The sequence below is a fragment of the Carlito syrichta genome, unplaced genomic scaffold (assembly GCF_000164805.1).
Source record: "Carlito syrichta isolate Samal-C Ts95f unplaced genomic scaffold, Tarsius_syrichta-2.0.1 Scaffold305157, whole genome shotgun sequence".
In the NCBI taxonomy this organism is placed as follows: domain Eukaryota; kingdom Metazoa; phylum Chordata; class Mammalia; order Primates; family Tarsiidae; genus Carlito; species Carlito syrichta.
Window position 1 is genome coordinate 823,987 of NW_007249253.1, and position 21,310 is coordinate 845,296.

General features: G+C 36.5%; 1 protein-coding gene across 1 annotated transcript in view; it reads left to right on the forward strand.

Moving 5' to 3' along the window:
• LOC103263560 (cell adhesion molecule 2-like) overlaps window positions 1-21,310 on the forward strand; it is a 151,065-nt gene that overhangs the window by 66,044 nt on the left and 63,711 nt on the right. Inside the window, exon 2 of the mRNA XM_008061236.1 lies at window positions 4,535-4,684. Coding sequence (XP_008059427.1) covers window positions 4,535-4,684 — 150 coding nt within the window. The remainder of the gene's footprint in view (window positions 1-4,534; window positions 4,685-21,310) is intronic.

Below are 21,310 nucleotides of genomic sequence, written 5' to 3' on the forward strand. Positions count from 1 at the left end.
GGTTTGATTGCAGAGTGCAAGGGTTGGAAATATGGCTTTTATACTTTCTACCCAGATGACATGACTGTGGGCACTGAGTGTAAAGTTTCTGGGCATCAGTTTCCTCATCTTCAAGGTAGAGACCATAACAAGGTTGTCATGAAGATTAAATCTTTGATAAAGAAAATACACTGAGAATAATGACTAACCCATTGTGAATCTTTAGTTAAGATTAGCTGTATGTTTCATATACCAGAGGTGCCCCCAAAAAGTACACACATTTTAAGTATGACGTTCACTCAAAAGATAGCGTTAGTCAAATGAATGCTGGCATCACCATGTGACAGGCAGGGCAGTCAAAGAAAATGGCAGCAGTATGGTTGAGTAAATGTCATACTACACATTGTTGCTATAATCCAATTCAACTTTGAAAAGTAATACATAGGAAACATCTCTTAAAATGTGTACAGATTTTTTTGGCACCCCCCTGTGTTACCAGCCTTAATGATGGTTGAGGAATAAGATGATACAAGAAAGACACTGTTCAAATGAATGCTGATGCAAGAGAAATTGGATCAGGAAGGAAAGATAAAAGACTTTAAGAATCACAAAAATTCATTAACCTAAAAAAAAATAAAAGTTTAGGTAGGGCTTATACTTGATATTCAGAAAATGTTGTATGCTCATTTTTTCTTTTCTGGTTCATAAATTTGTCACAATTCTGTCATTTCATGTCCTACTTTAGGGCTCTATTGGTGTCAGATATTTCTGTTCTACATCACCATTTGTTACTTAGTCCTTATGTATTTCAAGTAGAACTTTAAACATATCCTAAGACATAATACTAATGTATCTTTAGGGCATTTATGATTCAAATTTTCCACGTGTTTTTTCAGAGAAGAATTAGTCTTTCCTACTGACCCTCCATTTTGACCATGAGCAAATATAGGCGACTTGAGTTACTTTGGTCCTTCCACTGTCAAAAGATCCCCTACAGATGCCAGTCACTGTTTTAAGATGATGCATTCATTTCGGTCAGTGAACAGCTATAGAGATCTTCCATTTATAGCGCAGTATGGGAAGCAGTGTAGCTGACTCAAAGATAAGTAAGACATCCCAGTTGCCACACCCTTAACTAGCTTAGAATCAAGCTAAGGGAGACAGATATGTATACCAATAGTAAGAAAAAAGTTTAAGCAAGGAGGGAAGAAAGAACATGATAATCATAAGTTGCTTGGAAAAGGCAACCAGTTTCCAAGATTCAAAAATGAAAGTTGTGTTTCCTTTTTCTTTTGTCATATGCTTGTTTGATAAGAATAACTCCTCTGAAATTCAGGATGCTGGTGAGTTTAAAATAAGGTCTCAATGGTATAACCAATGCATACTGGAAATCCTTGTAAATGACACACTAGGTCAGTACCGTACCTTCTGGCTATCTTCTCCCTGGTCATCATGCTCTCTCTTCAAGTTTCTAATTCCTTTGCAGGCTTTTTAGCAAGTTTTCTTCCCCCTCTAATCCATCCTTCAGATGAGTCTTACAAGGCAAGGCATATAGTCCATCCTCTAAAATATGCAATGAAGGCATGAAGATAACTTTTAAAAATTTCTAAAATTGTATTTTAATTGATGCGGTTTTGTATATTTATGAGGTGTAATGTGATATTTTGATCTATGTGTCCATTACAAAAAAAATTCAATCAAACTAATTAGCATTTTCTTCACCTCACCAACTTATCATTTTTTGTTGGCGAGAGTATGAAAAATGTATTCTTTTGGCAATTCTAAAATATACAACACATGATTATTAACTGTGGTCATTTGGTGACATACTACTTTTCTAATTTGAAAAATCAGTACTACTTTTGGGTAGACTTTCAATTAAATGACGACCTTGAACCATGAGGAGTTATGACAGAAAAGTAGCAGCAGACTTATGCGCTCTCCAGGTCATAATCAGAAGTAAAAGTTACTTCCAAGCTTTGCGAAGTTTGCCTACAACGTAAGTTTTGGAATTGATTTGGAAGCCAAGGATCCTAAGGGTATTTAGGATTAGTAGATTCTCCACATGAGTTTGCTCTGTATGGGGGAAAAAACGAAATTATTTGACTACAGGGATTTTAGGCTGCAGTTCCCAGAGAACTGAAGTCATAAGATTTTAAAGTCAGAAACCATGTGGGGTGAAGACAGAGAGACACTGTACTAATGTCCAACCTGAAAGGACAAGATTTAGGTAGGCTAGCGTATATAAAGCATCTGGTATGTAGAAGACCCTAACAAACAGCTTCTTTCTTCTACGGGCCGGTAAGGAAAAATTGAAATAGTATCAAAAGTAAGTACATAATAGGATACGCAATTTAAGGGCAGTTAATATTATTTTTTATTATTTGATGTTATAATTTAAAAGTTTCTTTGTTAAAATGATTACTCGGCTTTTGCCTTTCATTTTTCATTCATTCACATTTAAACAACTAGTGATAAAGCCTTTGTAAAAAGATAAGAATAAAAAATGTTGAACTTTCAGAACAAACTTCAAATGGTTCATTGACTTTGTTTCACCATGGAAAAATCACTTAACCTCCCAGTGTCAGTTACCCATCTATGAAATGAGAAGGATAATATTTTCTTATGGGAATGTTTTGAAAATTATTTTGCAAATATAGTGGATGAAATTGTTGCAAGCATCACTGCTCTTTCCCCACTTCTTTAAAGAAGCAAACAGTATTATTTATATACTGGTTGATAATCAAAATGTCACCAGGGCTGAACCACGTGTATTTTTATTAGCAATTGTGTGCTTTTTATTACTTAACGAATTACTCCCAGATTGCTCAATTTATGCAATCCTTCAATATCAGGGAACCCCCAAAAATGTTTTAAAGCCATTTTGAGCTTCATATTTATGAGCTGCTAATCTCTGTAATTATTCCTTCTCTCTGTCCTAGTTGATGTTTTCTCTGATGTGGTTTTTCGCCTCACCTCACTTCACAAGATTGATAGTTCTCCATGTCACCCTGCTAGAGGTCACCTCTGAGCGGAAGGCAAAACACATCCCACTCTGGCTCCTGTTGACTTTCAAGTCAACTATCAAAGAATTTATTCCAGACAACTCCTAACCTCAATTTAAAAACTCCACCCTAAAGATTACAGGGAGATATCCTGGGGAGTTGCCATAGTGACTCTAAGAGGTTGACGTTGAGGAGACGAAGTTACTGGTATCAGATTTTTTTAACTTGATAGGCTTAATTATATAAGGTGGTCATGAACCTCTGTGCTTGTGTCATTTAGGTCTGGAAAGAAATTTTCCCCTCCAGGCTCTTCTGTCTCTTCTGGTGCCAATCAACAGGCTCCTTGGAAATAAGAATCTTATGCCGATAGTTCCGGCATAACCTCAAGTAGTGCTTGTAGTAATGACAGAATCACTACAAAACTTAAGAAGAAAAGGAAAATCTATTTCACGGGTGTGATTAAGTCATTATAATGTTCTTGCATATGTAAATCATCTTTGACTTCATGAGCCACCTTATTATAAGAGTATTTTATATACAAGTATTTTAACCTGGCTCTAGAAACATTGTTAGCCATGTTGATCATTGTCATCAGACCAGGCAGTGCTTCCCTCTAGATTATCTTGCTGAGGTGAAATTTATGGATTATGTTTCCATGTGCATGAATTTTGTTTGAATGATGAGAAGTGCACTTATTAAGTAAATTCATTACGTGAATTACTTTCATAAATTAGTATGATACTTAGGAAGACAGAAATTGATTATGTACTGATGATATCCAAATCAGCAGGGGCCATTTGAGAATATGTATTTTTCTGACTATAAAAGAAATATATATCCTTTGGAGAAAATTGGGAAATGACAGAAATAGAGTATTACCTGTATCTCCTGGGTTAGAGTGATCACTCTAAGATTTTCATGGATATTCTACAAGATGAATACTTTTTAAAGAACACTCATGCTGCTTTCTCCAATGCATTTGTATTTCTGACAACAGCTACGTCTACTCCCTTTCCCCCCAAAATAATGGTCAAATAGGATTCATTTTTATTTCCCTTTTCAGAAAATGAAAAGAAAGTTTTAGTATCTATATTCCATAGACTTGACTCAGGATTGTAAGAGCTACTAAAAAATGTTTTACGTTTCCTTTACTGCTTTAGAGATTTCAGTTCATCCAAAGTTAGTCTAGTGCTTTTTCTTCAATGATGACCAAGTCTGGCACCATATAATTGAAGCAAGGCCAATGGAAATTAGTGATTATCATATCACTATTTGAATATGAATCTTTATGTATGCCTAGAAAGAGAAAAAAAAGGTTTTCTAGAACACATAAGGGAGTATAAAAGAGTCCTAATGGTATATCAGTACTGTTGTTCTCTGATTAAGGGCTTTCAATTACTTTTCTGTCTTTTGTAACATATAGTTTTGTTCTTGTTGTTTGGTTGGCTTAAATCTTATTTTGAGTGAGAAGTTAAGTCCAATGTAGATCTTGGGAAGTTAATCATTTTATGACTTTCATTTAATCAACATTTTCTTTAATCCCCTTCTAGGCAGCCAAGGGCAGTTTCCACTAACACAGAATGTCACGGTTGTTGAAGGCGGAACTGCAATTTTGACCTGCAGGGTTGATCAAAATGATAACACCTCCCTCCAGTGGTCAAATCCAGCTCAACAGACTCTGTACTTTGATGACAAGAAAGGTGAATACATTTTCTTTTACATGTTTTAATCATATTCTAAAATAGCCTCGTTATAATAAATTCATTTTTCTGAGATGATTCAAATTATGCCTTTTGATTAGCAAACTACTGCTGCTTGTATTTAAACATGTTAAATATTAAATACTTTAGTTTGCAAGTCATAAACACTAAAGATAACCTATGTCAACTTTTTAATAAAATAAACAGTTCTAATTCTGTTTCAAAGATAGTTTTATGCCTTCTCTTCACAAGCATCTTTTCTCTAATGCTGCATTCTTTCATTCCTTTAGCTGGCTTGTGCATACACTGAATATTTTTTCTCACTCCTGATAATGTAGTGTTATTTTTATTAAACTTAGCTTTATATATTTGGAAGGTGCTATATGACTTGGGGAAGTTTAATAATTTTGTTGTCATGAATTGGGTCTGAGAGTAAGAACTGTACAAACGCCGGGCTCGGTGGCTCAGCCTGTAATCCCGCGCCTTTGGGAGGCTGAGGTGAGTGGATTGCCTGAGCCCACAGGTTCGAGACCCGCCTGGGCAACTTGACAAGACCTCATCTCTACAATAAAACAAAAATTAGCCGGGTGTGGTAGCATGCGCCTGTAGTTCCAGCTATTGAAAGGCTGAGGCGGAAGGATTGCCGGAGTCCAGAGGGTCGAGGCTGCGGTGGCCGGGAGCGGCCACTGCACTCCAGTCTGGGCAACAGAGTGAGACTCCAACTCAAAAAAAAAAAAAAAGGAATTGTACAAATGATTCACATAAGACTAAATATCCCATGTTTCCAAAATAAACCGAAAATTAAGTAGGAAGCAATGTTTCTTAAAGTTGAAGTGAACTTTAGTAATTAATTTTGACTTCTAATTGAATAACAGATAGTCTTGGATTACATTTTTCAAGAGTAGTAAAGAAATCCACGTTATAAAATTCAAGCAAACTACTAAAAGTGTACACCAAATTTCTAAACTTTTATTCCTTGTTATAACACTAGATTGAAAAAGTGAGTTCATAGACTACAGTGGAAATATAAGGCTGTTGCTTCAAATAATTTTAAATCATATAGCACATAACTATTTATTCATATATTAACTATTAAACCTAGTCAACATCTGAGTTTTTAAAGAATCTGTGAAGATAACAGTAAGATAATTTAAAATCAGTTCCTTCTTAACAATTAAAATGTCATTGAAGAAAGTCTACTAAATGTGTCTAATCCATGTGAAGTGTGTATCTTGTTCATTACTACTTTTTTCCTCTTTGATGTGATCTAGATTTAAAATGAAAATTTTAGTTTGTTTAAATGTTAAATAGATAATGAAAGACTGCTCACATATCTAATTCATTGACTTGATAAACTTTTATTGAGAGTTCCTTTGTAGCAGGCATTAAAGTTAGAGAACAGAAAGATAATAGTCCCTGTTTTAGAGCATACAGTCCAGTAAAAAGGACAAAATATAAACAAACACAGAAACCAAATAAATTTTAGAGCCCAGTGGTAGGGGACAAGTGCTATGGAGAAAAGTTAATCAGGCATAGTGAGTGAGAGTTTAAGTTCTCCAGAGAAACAAAACCAGTAGGATAGATGGAGAGAAAGATCTATGTAGAGAGATAGAGACAGAGAGGTAGATGGATAGAGGATAGACATAGATACATACTAGATGTTTAGATGATAGAGAGATGATAGGTAGATTGATATAGATACATAGTAGATGGTGAGATGATAGAGAGATGGCAGATTGATGGATAGAGAGCTACATGGATACATAGTAGATGATTAGATATAGAGAGATGATACATAGATAGATAGATAGATAGATAGATAGATAGATAGATAGATAGATAGATATAGATACATGGTAGATGGTTAGATGATAGAGAGATAATAAATGATAAATAGACAGAGACTATTTTAATAAATTGGCTCAAGTAATTGTGGAATCTGGCAAGTTTAAAAATGCAGGGCAGGCTGGCAGCCTGGAGACCCAGGAAAGAGTTTATGTCAGAGCTCACCCCAAAGGTTAGATGAAGACAGAATTCCTTCTTCCTTGGGGACAATAGACTTTCTCCTAAGAACTTCAGCTGATTTAGTGAGATCCACCCACATTATTGAGAGTAATCTGCTTTACTCAAAGTTTATTGATTTATACATTAACTTCATATTTTTAAAAATCCCTTATAGCAACATTCAGACTGGGATGTGGCCAAACATCTGAATACTTTGACCTAGCCATGTTGACATATGAAATTAGCCATCATTAAGGGTTCTGTAGAACTTTATTATTCAAAATAATTTAGTCCTCTGAGATACAAGTAGGGTAGGTATATATACTGGTCACCTTCTCACAGAATCTTATGGGAGGAAGAAGTTAAAGTTCTCATAATTATTGTATAGAACCGATATGATGTACTGAAAGACAATATTATGACTTCATATTTATGTATTGTTTAAGTAAATAGGAGGTGAAATCATTCATGTTTAACGAGGACTTCCAGTCAGCCATAAAGCTAGAGTTGCTGGTTTTTTCTTTAGGGGTGTTTTTAAAAGTTTCCAAATAGATTTTAAACCAATTATCTGCAAAACACTCACTACAGCAGTATTTAAGTTATTTGGATCCTTAGTTAACATTATAAATTATTTTATTTTTCTGATTATGGGTTTTTTATCCCATTTTAGAATTTTCAAACATACTTTCCGAGATCGTAAAGTGTCTTTTAGTTATTAAGACAATAACTGAGGGATATCTAATGCAATATTCTTTAGACGTTTTTGATGAGAAGATATTCAAGAATAAAATGCTGATTTAATAAGCAACTGCCTAAAATTTCACAACTGTAACCTACCTAAATGAGTTTTTATTTAAGGTATGAGGGAGGACTCCCAAAATGGAATTTTATTTGTAAAAAATAGCGTGTTTATTCTTACATGTTTAAACTTCAGTCGCCTTCAAAGTACCATCCAATTGAGGTAATACACCTATCAAGACACTTTTTCTACTGCTCAAAACTGTTTTTGAATTCAATTCTGATGCTTTTCAGTGCTTCTGCTATTTTTGCTTCACTTCTTCCACATTGGCAAAAAGTTTCCCTTTGAGGACTTTTCTCATCCAGGGAAATAAAATCAGTCACTCAGGGTGAAATCTGGTGAAAAGGAAGGGCAGAGCATGGAAATCATGCTGTTTTTGGTTAAAAACTGCTGAACACTCAGCGTGGTATGGACAGATGCGTTGTTATGGTGAAACAGTCACCTGCTTGCCACAACTCGGGATGTTTCTTCCACAAATCATGATGTAACCCTCTCGAAACTTCCAGATAGAAACTTTGACCGACCATTTGATATGGAGGAACAAATTCTGAGTGTACTACTTGGGGCCTGCCCTCCAAAAGATAATTCCATTTTTTTTGGAAGGAGTTGCCTCCTCTCATATATTGAATGGAAATGAAAGTTGTATAGGTAGAAAATAAAGTTTGAAGATGTTTTTTGATTCCATCAGTTTCTATCATAAATATGTCTTAGTTTTATCATGCCAACATTATGTAAGCTTTATGTTTTGATCTTAAATTTATTAGTGCTTTGAGGGTAGAGAAAACACATCTTAAAAAATGTGTTACAGTTTACTTTTCTTTTGATCCCTCATGGTGTTTGGAGGAGTTTGTTGCTGCTGTTGTTGTCTTAAATCAAGTGATCTGTATTGCTTTTCAACATATAAATCTCTACTAGTTAAAAAATGATAATAAACACTTAGGTAAAGTTACTCACAGAGATTTAACAACCTCTTTTTGTTTTCTAGTATCAATTGATTACAAATATCAATAAATGAATGTTTAAAACATATGCCCAAATATAAAGTGATGTCAATTTTAAGAAAATGTCTCATTTGTCTAATGATATAATGAAAAAGAAATTGTTTGAGGAGGGAATAGTCTTTAAGAAATGTTCCTAGAACAATTAAAGTATTGTTATACTATTTAACTTATCAATTTGATTATCTAAACATAATAAAGTTATATAAAATGTGAGTTAATTACTTTAGAAATATTACTTTCTTCCACCCCTGTTTGATGAAATAATCTTGTTTATGAGCAATTTTTGAAAGTGTATCATGCTATCAATAATCTTTAAACAGCAACTATGAATTTCTATAACATTAGAACATTTTTGTTGTTCATTCATTCTGCAGGTATATAATAACACTCACCACTTTGTAATAACTCTTGTATTGCATTTTAGGGAGTTCTTAAAGATTCATGTTTACAGTGACAGCAATTGTGAGATCAAATCCTCAAGCACAAAGACAAAAATCTATATTAAATGTCTTTGCCTCTTCTTTTAGCTATTCTATAAGTTATCCCCTAAAAAACATCTAAAACTAGAATTGATTGCAGGTATTTTCAAGCTAATATATCTTTTCTGCAGATAATAGAGAGCAACTTGTACTACAAGATTTGCAGAGACTTGGAAATAAGGCAATCCTCTATTTTCTCAGGGAGAATTATGGGGAGAAAAAAACACAATGCTACATTTGGTACATATAGCAATATATTTCTGCATCTTTACACAGCCATAAAATACCAAATGCATCGATCTTATGAATTGTTGAAATGTGCACTTGCTTTATTTAATTTTCTTTCCCCAAATGCTGTAACTGCTTTGTTAGGTAGAGAAAAAGCCTGTGTGTGTGTGTGTGTGTGTGTGTGTGTGTGTGTGTGTGTGTGTGTGCGCGCGCGCATGTGTGTGTGTATATGTGTGTTTAGTATAACAGATTTCTTATTTTGATATTACACTTCTTCTAATTCCTTTGTGGTTCTAAACGTCAGTAGCAGTAAAATAACAAAACTACCAAAGAATAAAGAAGCCCCTTCCCGAATGGCAATCTAACATGTCTCTTCCCTCACATGTCAGTGGTTCAGTTGCTATGTGATATCTTGTTGAAGGGATCCTTGGAAAGTGATGTCTATCAAATACAAGAGTTTGAAAACAAAAGCATTTTTTTAAAATTCCATATCACAGTTTTCCATACACCATATTTTTATCTGCATTTGCCTGTCTAGCTCTACCCAATTTCAGGGCTTATCTTAAGCAAACAAACATGGCAAGTTATGCCAGAGCCTTGGTGCAGAAGCTCAGCTTGGGATAGAAAGACTAGAGTAACGCATGCCCGTTGTGTGAGTGAAGACAGATCATGGGAGCACAAGAGAGAAGGATTAGACTGTCTGTGTCGCTGAGTGTACTCACACCTGCAGGTGAAGGCCACTGCTGAAGGCTTCATCTGTTGCCCACAGGTTATGTTGCCAGTGGTTCTTAGTCTTAGGTACACAGTAAAATCACCCAGGGAGCTTTTCAAACAGAATCTTTCAGACTGTGCAGTATCAGAATATTTTAATTATACTTTAAATTATTTATAAAATGCAGCTGAGGTTGAGATATTTTGAGTCAAGCAAGTTAATTCTTATGAAGGTTCTGAAGCCCTGGGCTTGAATTTCTGTCCTAATGTGGGTTGTTGAGCAGAGAGGAAGCAAAGAAGGTGAGGAACGAGAGGGAGAGGGAGGGGGAAGGGAGGTTAAGGAGGAAGAGGGGAAGGAGGGAAGGAAGAAAGGAAGGGCAACTTACTTAGGAGAACAGAACAAGTGCCAGTCACCGCCATTACCACCACCGTTATGAGCCCCGAGAGGCATTCTGCATAGCCTTTATGCTATCTGGAAATGCAAGTCTCCAAGGGTCCTGGCTGTGAACCCTGAGTGTAATATCAAAACAAACTCAAGGTAGCAGACCACAACTCCTGTTAAACTTGAAAGAGCTCTGTTTACTTGTAATTTTTAGCTGAAAAATGCATGCTGCAAGTGGGCTAAAGGCGATGATCAGCTAAAGGGGAATTCAGGTGGACTCCCTTTCCTAAGAGTCTCCATCAGGAGGTTAAAATGTGAATATTCAGGAATTTCTTCACGGGGAGATAAATGTCCAGTGGGGGAATTGGCTAAGGTGAAACTAATCCTGTCATACTTTTCATTTAGATAAAATAAAGGGCCTTTGCTTTGCTAGACTCTGGTGTGGCCATGTGCTCTTCGAGCTACGGCTGTCACCATGCTTCCTGGCTTTGACCCCCTCCCCTACCTTGGGGAGGTGAATCTTCTCTCTCCCTTCTCTTTCTCTCTCTTATTTACTTTTAAATAAACTATATTTAAAAAAGAAGAAGAAAGCAGCAAATCATTCCTTTCCTACTTTTTAGTATGTTTAATGTGATCAGTTGCTTTCCCAATTGATCAATGGAAAGATTGAGATCCAACACTCAAGGACAGTTGTCCACAGGTAGTGAAGCAGTTTGAATACAGTTGCAGCCTTCGCCTCTATTTTAACTGGAATATTCCTAAGAGCAAAGGTATCTGGGCACCGGGTAATGTTAAGTGTCACCCAGGCAGCCTCTGCCATGGATCTTGGTAGCTTTTTGTTAAAGAACAGCAACCTCTTTTTACTTTTTTTTTATTTTTTATTTTTTGAGTTGGAGTCTCACTCTGTCGCCCAGACTGGAGTGCAGTGACCGCTCCCGGCCACCGCAGCCTCGACCTGCTGGGCTCCGGCCATCCTTCCGCCTCAGTCTTCCAAGTAGCCAGAATTACAGGCATGCGTTACTACGCCCGGCTGATTTTTTGATTTATTGTAGAGATGAAGTCTCGCTGCCCAGGCGGGTCTCGAACCCGCAGGCTCAGGCAATCCACTCACCTCAGCCTCCCAAAGGCGCGGGATTGCAGGTTGAGCCACTGAGCCCAGCTAGCAACCTCTTTTTAAATGGTTGAAGACATACATAGAATAGGACGGAGGGTACGTTATGATCAGCAGTGCCCAAGAGAACATTCCATGGTGACGAGCATGCTCCATATCTGGGCTGAACAGCTCAGCTGCCACACATGGATATTTACATTGAAGTTAACTACAATTAAATAAATTAAAACTTTGCAGTTAGTTTCTGTCACCATGGCCACGTTTCAAGTGCTCAGCAGCCCCTTAGTGGTTACTGTTTTGGAAAGCACAGTTTTAGGTGTGAATTCACTCTTCAGATGGATAAGAGACCTTGTCCAATTCCAGCCTTGACTAGTAGAATGCTTACTTTCTAACCAAGAACGTCCTAGGCCATCATTAAAACATGCATCCCATACTAAATAAATGAAAATTTGCTGTTTACATTGTACAGCTTTGAGGGGGACATTATGGCACAGAAAACAGGGAGTTAGGTCTAGCTTTTAATCCTGCTTCTGACATCAACAAGCAGAGTAATACAAGGTGCCTGTCCACACCCCCACTACTGGGGTTTGGATCAAAATTGCATTTTTCACCACCTCCCTCTTGGCTTGTGCCCACCCCCAAATCCAAAATCCTTAACCTACTCCAAAGTAGAAATTCAAAGACAATTATACTTCATTTCTATATAGCTTATGTAAGAAATATTTTTCTAAAATACTTGAGAATCTGCAAAAACTAAATAGCACCTAAAAATCAAGAGGAAAATTTGCAGGTCCTTATGGGTCAGAGAGACCCAGAACAGATGTAGCCAAGGGGCCATTCACTTGTTACACTTCTCTTTCTTCTTTCATGAGTCTTCCCTCATCTGTTATAAATAGTAGGTAACCATTTGGAATAAAGTGAGCATAAGGAGACAGAGAGAGTAGGGAGTAGAGGTCGTTGAAACACCAGATTAACGCTGTGTGGTGTTTGGCGATAGAAATTTTTAAAAAATCAATTAGATCATAGTGTCTGTTTCTCTGCAGGTGTACAGAAAAAACAATTGAAGCAGCACAATCTGATCACTTAATGCTCAGGAAAGGACACTTCAATTTCTTCCTATTATTGACAAAAATACTTTGGACAAACATCTCCAGGAGCCCAGAGTGCACACATTCAACAAATACATCTCTGTGTGCTTGAATGTGTTTTTATATAGACATGTAAAATATATGACTTTTTCGTGATTGTTATTTAGTATTTTTACTTTTGAAAATTATTCTTTAAGAATCTCATGCTCTACCGATTGACCTAGCTGGGAACTTAAAATTGTTTTTTAATAATCCTCAAACATTTCCTTTAAAAAATAGCAATTAAAATCTGTTAAGAGCATAGCTCCAAATCACTGCTGTTAATTAACCAACTATTCTGCTGATAATTTTATATTAATACCGAGGACAATGGAAGAGGAAGAACATGAGTAAGTTGTCCTAAAACAAGACATGATAAAGAGAAGAAAAATGAGATGAACATGAAATGGAGGAACCAATCCTCCTGGCTCTATGCCGGTCAATGCCACCTGACTGTCTGTTTTCACAACTGGTATCAATCACCTTGACAGGTTTTAAAATATTACAGATTAACTAAGGAAAGCAGGTCTCAAAGTCAGTCGGTATTACCTTTCTTTTTGTTTTCTTTAAAAAAAGGCAGCTGTTAGACATGCGTACAATAAAGATGTAAAGTTAATGATGATAGCATACAATGGGTTGCACAATACTCTACAATTATTAAATAACTTTCAACATGTTTACCTTTTCTCATTGGAGTCTCAGCAATCCTGTAAGTAGACATCCAAGAAAACTAGAATTATATTTTGGAGAGTGGGCAGCTTATGGTACAGACTCCCCCCCACCCCGCCCCAGCTAGGTAAGTGTTCTAGGAACTCATCGGCATCAGTGTATCAGCTAGTGTTGTTGGTTGTTGTGAGAGACTGTGGGAGGCAGATTCTTTCAACACATTTGCCCATTTCATGATGAGTGATTTACAAGAACACCTACTCACAACCACAATGAATGTTCAGCAGTTTTTGACCACAAAGGGGGCTATCCCCCTGCCTCACCCTCACTATTATTCACTTGACCTTGGCCTGAGTGACTTTCTTTTGTTTCCCTGGCTGAAAAAGTCCTCAGAGGGGAACGTTTTTCTGATGTGGAAGAGGTGAAACAAAAAATAGCAGAAGCACTAAAGGGCATCAAAATCAATGAGTTCAGAAACTTGTGAGCCGTGGAAAAGCATTGGAATGAGTGAATTGCGTCAAATGGAGAGTACTTTGAAGGTGACTAGAGTGTAAACATGTAAGAATAAATACACACTTAAAAATTAAATTCCAGGTTTTTTTCATCCCCCTTTGTATATGGAGAAACCAAGATTTACAGCTTTAAATAACTTGAGGAGTAAATGACAAAACAGAGAAGAGCCCTGGGTTTTCTTACCACAAGTCTAATTCACTTCATGCTTGTTGGGAAGAAAAGCGTTTCATTTTGTGGTTGTTTTTCTTTGTTTTCTTTGTTTGTTCATTTGCTTTTATTGTTTTACTTTTCCTGTGGCAATTGTAACTTCTGTACTCCAAAGTCACCTTAGCTGATTGATCTCTTCAACCTGCCTTGTCTCATATTTCAACCCTACCACACCACGATAATTTCATACGTATTAACAAATTTTCTAGCAAATGCCTGCATATTGAGTATGAATCAGACTCCCATTAGGGATGACATGGTACACATGAGTTAAAGATGAATGGACTGACTATTGCAGAGATACAGGCATAATTAAGAAAACCAGCCAAGACGATGCATCATCCAAGAACTAACGGCCGTAGTAAATGGTCCTATTTTTTGGTCTGTAAGAGAAACAGAGGCAGCTAAAATTACAGTTGTGGGAGAAGATTCTTGCTAGACACTGGGACTGGTTGGGAAGGGGGAGATATGTGAAAATATGAAAATATTTGAATCTCTTTTCTCCCATTCTCTGTTCTCCTGCCAATGCCTTTGATGGGCTGAGTCCAAATGAAAACCACAGATCAAGGGATCCTGGGTAGTATAGTCTCCCAAGGCAAAGAGCATGGATCTGTAGGTAAAAAAGAAAGTAACCACCATGCATAGAGTAGAGACTTTCACCCAACCAATTTTCAGTAAAGATAATTCCATTGAAAACCATGAATCATTTTATGCTTATAATTACCTTCAATTGCATTGCTTCATTGGGAAGAAATTGAATGCAGACATGTTAAAGTATGTGCTCATAAACTTCTTAAAGAAAGAATTTACCTCCACTTTTGCCAATGACAAAACCATTATTGCAAATTCTTTTTTTTTTTTTTTTTTTTTTTTTGAGTTGGAGTCTCACTCTGTCACCCAGACTGGAGTGCTGTGGCCACTCCCGGCCACCGCAGCCTCAACCTGCTGGACTCTGGCGATCCTTCCGCCTCAGCCTTCCAAGTGGCCGGAATTACAGGCATGCACTACCACGCCCGGCTGATTTTTTGATTTATTGTAGAGATGAGGTCTCGCTGCCCAGGCGGGTCTCGAACCCGCGGGCTCAGGCAATCCACTCACCTCAGCCTCCCAAAGGCACGGGATTACAGGCTGAGCCACCGAGCCCGGCTCTGTAAATTCTTATTAAGCAGAAAGAAAACTTTCAACTATGGATTGTATAATTAGTGTGTTTACCTCTTTATGTCTGTATGGTTTGAATCCAACAATTTCAGGACATCCATAAAAATAAAATACACTATAAATTCTATTGCTTACATGGTGTAACAATATGTTAAGTTATAAGTATCAAGATTAGGAACTTTGGCATTTAAAACAACACAGACGTGCCTGAATGCTTTCAGCAAATTTTAATTTGGGGACATTTTGAAATTCAGCATAATTTCCATATTTGCTATTGTACTTTAGAAAAATTAGGTTTCATTTATTTTACTACTTTTTATTTTAATACTTTCTGCAATGTTTTTATTTATTTATTTATCTACAAATGAAAGATAAATTTTCTACAAATAAATCAAGTACTGGTACTTTTGTAAAAATGACCTAATTCTTGAATTCAGTCCTCTAAGTTATTGCACATGACTGCATATTAACATATCTTTTACTAAGACCCTACAAAGAGAAAAAATTATTTCCACATCACTGATCACGTTGTATTCTACTTCCTGATAATTAATTCATGTATTTATCCAATCAGTTAATAAATATTTGCTGATTTCTACTGGGTGGTGGGTATTTCACTAGGTTGTTTGCAATTACAGTGACTCACTGATATTCGAAGAGTTTATTTCATGTCGGACTAGAGCAGCTTGAAAGGAAGCTTGTCCTGATTAAAAACAGATTAAAATTATCTTCTAGTTATCTTCTAATATATTTGTAAGTTAATTTGGATAGTTAGTAAGACATACAGAGTTAGCACTTGGTCAGCAATTGTTGCAATGCCCTTAAATCATCTGGGAGTACCTCTGATGGACTAGCCAGAGTCAGGCTGAGCAGTAATCACTACCATTGTGCTATATTTTACTCTCTCCCAACATAAACAAATAATGCAAACCGTGATCAGTTTCTGAGGAAACACCTTGATGCCTTTTGCGATACTTCAACTGTTCCTTTTTGAGGATTAGTAGCTATTAATGTCCCTAATCTGTGAACATCTAAGCATATTTGAAATGTGGAAGATTTCCAAGTCACTATTTCAGCTCAACTGTGTGAATATAGTATTTACAAAACATTGCTATGTCCGGGAATTATGCTGGGTATTGAGAATACTAAAATAAATAAATCATGAATTCTGGTCTCCAGTAGCAAGTTGTCATAGATCATCTATATATAGATGTGGTGGAAGGAATATAAGATAGGGGAAAGTATCAGGTCAAGCATTCTACAGGTAGGTACCTATAATTCTACTATTGCACAATAAATTGTATTGCAGGAGACACAAAACAACCAAGTAATTAATAAATATATCCCATCCTTCATGAGCCTAGAAAAACATAATTTGACCTGAAAATATTCATGATGGGAAGTGGACATTTTTTATACAATAAATTTCTTTACTTGTACATGAATTAGTATGTACCATTGGTCAGCTAAGAAGAGTAGCATGTGCCATACAGGGACCTGAATTATTAGTGACATACTGATATTGTCACTATGTTGAATAGCCTTGTAATCAGGATCAGCACAGAGACCGTGGGAATTTAAGATATGCTAACATTCTTCAAGTAAATTTCAAAATAACATTTCGTTTGAAAAAGTAGTTTCTTAGTATTTTAAGAATATCTTAACACTATCAAAAACTACTTGCGTATAATGAGTCAATTTAATCTTATTTATAATTGTACAATTTTGATTTGTATCAATATGATTTATTTTAGGTAAGACATACTTATTAAAGTTTTTCCTCTTTAATTTTTAGTGTTTTTCTTAACAATTGACACCAGAGTTTTAGAGTGGTGCCTCCTCTGTATAGATGATCTACATTATAGAAATGGAACTAATTACTTTTATTTTGTGGCAGATGAAAATTAGCTCTGAAACACTAACAGAAAAGTTATTATACTCAAAATCTTAGAGTCCACTGCATTTCTATTCTGGTTTTAAAATCCCGGGCCAGAGAACTTGATTTGTTCCATTTATGCTTTGTGTTACAACCAGGAGTATGTGTACATCAAGCCAGGCAAAACAATTTACATCTTCTATATTCAATGAAAGGTCCAATAAATAGGCTTAATGTGTAGAATCAATATAGGGTATTTTCTCTTGATAGTCTAACTTCTTTATGAAAATAATTTTAACATGAACTACAAAATGAGTTCTGTTTCAAAATTATTATTGTTAATATTAATATTATCAAACATTAATATTACTACAGGGGTACCTTTGAGCTTTAGTCTCAAAGGGTTCTTTTACATATAAACTTGAGAATATTGTTTCAAGCCCATGAAAATATGAACGAAACCAAAGGCAAAGGCACACACAGTCACTCGTGAATAGCATTACTAATTTGGAAGCTATTAAATTCTGAATTTATTGTGGATAAAATGTTAATGATTATAATCCACTTCTTATTTTATTTACTTGATTTCCTTAAATGACTTGGAAATTTTTGTTTTTCTATATTTATAAGTACTGCATGTTTTTCCTTCCCTTGTTCGGGAAACATTTATCTACTATTCATGCAAAATGCTACCATTTAGAAAGACCTTTTCCTGAATAAGTATTTTAACGTGGTGTTTTCTGTTGTGTGAACATGAAGAGTTAAAAGTGAGTATAGGTGTTTTCATTTCCGAATTTGTTGTTTCTTAAGCCCTAGCAGGCTCTTGTGAGTGATTCTTGGAAACAGCAGTAAAGGATCATTTGGAAGCTCTGGTCGGCAGCCTTATGTTAGTACCCAGATGTGAGTGTCTGTAAGAATTAAGTCTCCTGGTTTTACACCTATTTATATCAGACTAGTGTATGGACTGAAGTGCAAAGGGAAAACGGGGAGAAGACATACTGGGGGTTGCTTTGCGTATTTTTTATTCTGAGCTTTTGCCTTTGGAAAGATGGGTGGCCTTTTAAAAAGAATGGCAGTCGTAAGGACTTTCGAAGCCCATCAGAAACACAGGAGAGGAGAATCCCCCCAAAATGGAGTTATATTTTGCAGGGCACACTCCTTGTAATACAGGCCCCCTGCTAGGTAAGTGTTCGAGGAACCCGTCGACATCCGTGTACCAGCCAGCATTGTTATGAGAGGCTGCATTCAGCTTCAATGAATTTTTATTTTTTGGAGATTCTTTCAACACGTTTGCCCATTTCGTGATGGGTGACTTACAATTGCACCTGCCCACACTGCACAAGCGTTCTGCAAAAATAGCATGACCCCATGCTCCACCCACTCTATTCACTGGATCTCGCCCCAAGAGACTTGTTATTTCTCTGAATGAAAAAAAGTCCTCAGAGGGAAATTCTTTGCTGACGTGGAAGAGGTAAAACAGAAAACGGCACTAAAAGGCATCAAAATTGACAAGTTCGCAAGCTGTTTTAAGCAGTGGGAAAAGCATCTCAATAGGTGTAGTGCATCAAACGAAGAGTACTTTGAAGATGACTGAAGTTTAAACATGTCAGAAAAAATACACAATTTTTAATAAATAAATTCTTTTTGTGCAGGGTCTCCCACACAGCCCACCTTTCCTTTAATGGTGAAAATGACATGCACTGAGATTAGACTGTTTCTGAAATAGTGAATTTTGATGAAAAATATTCTCTACACTTTTAGTGGGAGTGTGAACTAGTGCAACCTCTGTGGAAAGCAGTGTGGGGATTCCTAAAAGCTCTAAACATCAACCTCCCATATGACCCTGCAATCCCCCTACTGGGAATATACACTGAAGAACTCAAATCACTCTATAAAAAAGATACCTGCACGCGAATGTTCATTGCAGCATTGTTCATGATAGCTAGAACCTGGAACCAACCACGCTGTCCATCAAAAGAGGACTGGATAAAAAAAACGTGGTACATATACATGATGGAATACTATGCAGCCATAAAAAAGAACAAAATCATGAATTTTGCAGCAACCTGGATGGAGCTAGAGTCTATAATACTAAGTGACCTCTCACAGAAACAAAGATCTGAGTACCACATGTTCTCACTCATATAGTGGACCTTGATCATCCAATGCACTACTATAAGAAAATGACTGACAGTGTTGGGAAACTATGGGGTTGGGGAATGGAACTAATGGTAGTAAACATCTGTCTAGAGACGGGAAGAAACCAGTTATCAACAAGGGGACCTGAATGAAGCATATTTGTATACCTAACCCTTAACTGTACCCCACAATATCAAAATAAAAATTATCGATTAAAATTTTTTTAAAAAATCCTCTAGGTATTGATAATGGTGTTCTCCTATAGAGGAGATCGTTGGTTATTAGTCACTTATTTATTTCTCTGTAACTTACAGTTCCACCATATGAACTTCTGCAAACATTGTAGATGAGTTAGTTGGTGGAACTGTAGGCTACTCTTGAATGTCAGTTTCCCCATAGATTTGTGTGTGATCTTGAACCAACCTTGACTGATGGCATAAACCCATCTCAGTTCTAGCTTATAAACCCTCTTGAGGACAAGGAGTTTTGAAGGGCCACCTTATCCTGTGTTCAGGCATGTAGACTGAAAATCTTTTAGTTTTTTTGAGATTTTTGAAACATTCTGTGCTGCCACATGCAACAAAATTAAAAGCAAAACAAATCCTTCGCCTGCCATTAAATGTCTTAAGCAGTAAGCGCCTGTGTTAGAACGACAATTTTTAGCCCTCAATTTCTTCGGTGCTATAACTATGTCGAAGGTAACAATGAAATGAAAGTTTCTAATTTGGATGCTTGCTTGATACTCTAAAGTCTTTAGGGAAAATGACTTAAGTGAAAGAAGAGTTCACTCCCTCCTTTTCCTTTTCTTTACCTTTACCTTACTCTTTTACCTTTCTTTTTCTTCTTCTTCTTCTTATTTTTTTTAATAGAGGTCTCTGTAGCACAGGCGGGAGCGCAGTGGCATGACCATGGCTCACTGAAGCTTCAACCTCCTGGCCTCAGGTGATTCTCCTACCTCAGCCTCCCAAGTAGGTACTACAGGCATACTCCACCACACCTGGCTAATTTTCTGATTTTTTTTAACAAGGTCTTGCTGTGTTGCCTAGGCTGGTCTCAAACTCCAGGGTTCAAGCAATCCTCCCACCGCAGCCTTCCAAAGTGCTGGTGTTACAGGCGTGAGCCACCACGCCCGATCCTGAGTCTCTTACTATTTATTTTGAGCGTGATCTCTTGTAGTGAGACAATTTCTGAGGTGTGCCCACCTGCAGAGCTGCCTCTGAGTTCGTGGGACAAAGAGAGGCCTAAAGTGAGAGGGAAAGCCAGAGCTAGTGCCTAGCACTGGCAGCTACTTTAGCTGAAGTGTTATCTCAGAGGCATTGACTGGGTATCTAGCAAGTCAAAATGCACACTTCTGTTTTGTTTTTCACCCCTCACTAAATACTCTTCTACCAGTTCTAGTAGTGTTTGTTTTTTGTTTTGTTTTGTTTTGTTTTAACTTTTTGGGCATTTCTCATGAGACCACTCCAATTTACCTATCAATGATTTCGCTTCTGCCATGCAATAGCCCTAATTCCATTTTTCTTTCCTGCCTTAACACATCAGCCACAATATACATTCTTTTAAAATAAGATTGAAAAAAAAATCAGTATTTGAACAGCTATGGAGAGGTTTTTTTTGTTAAAGAAAAAGATAAGTTTATTTAAAAGTAAGTTAGAGAGAGAAAAGGGAGAAAAAAGATTCACCTCCCCAAGGTGGGGGATGGGACCAAAGCCAGGAAGCATGGTGACAGCTGTAGCTCGAAGAGCACATGACCACACCAGAGTCTAGCAAAACAAGGGCTGGAAAGAGAGGTTTTAAGGATAGATGAAAAAAAGATGTAAATGATTTTAGTGCTAAGGTATGACGTAATATAACCTGGGCCAAAAAGAGAGCTATAGAAATTGAGAAAAAAAATATATATGAAAGGTGTTAACCAAGAAATCTACTGGTCTTTGTGATATGGTCAAGCAACAAAAATTTAATTTGCAGTTTTCAAATCAGGAGCAAAGTAGTCTAATTTTGAGTATCCATGCAACTGATTATATTATTAATAGATGCTAAAGTTCTTTATCATCTTTGTATGTCAGAGAAGATGTGACAAAGGAAATCTATTATAATTCAGAGTTTCTGTAAAATCCTAAGTTTACAATTCAAAAGGCATTAATAGACATATTCATTTGCTATATCTTTACAGCTTGACAGTACATGCTTGAGAAAAATGAAGATTCATTGATTAATTCAGTCAT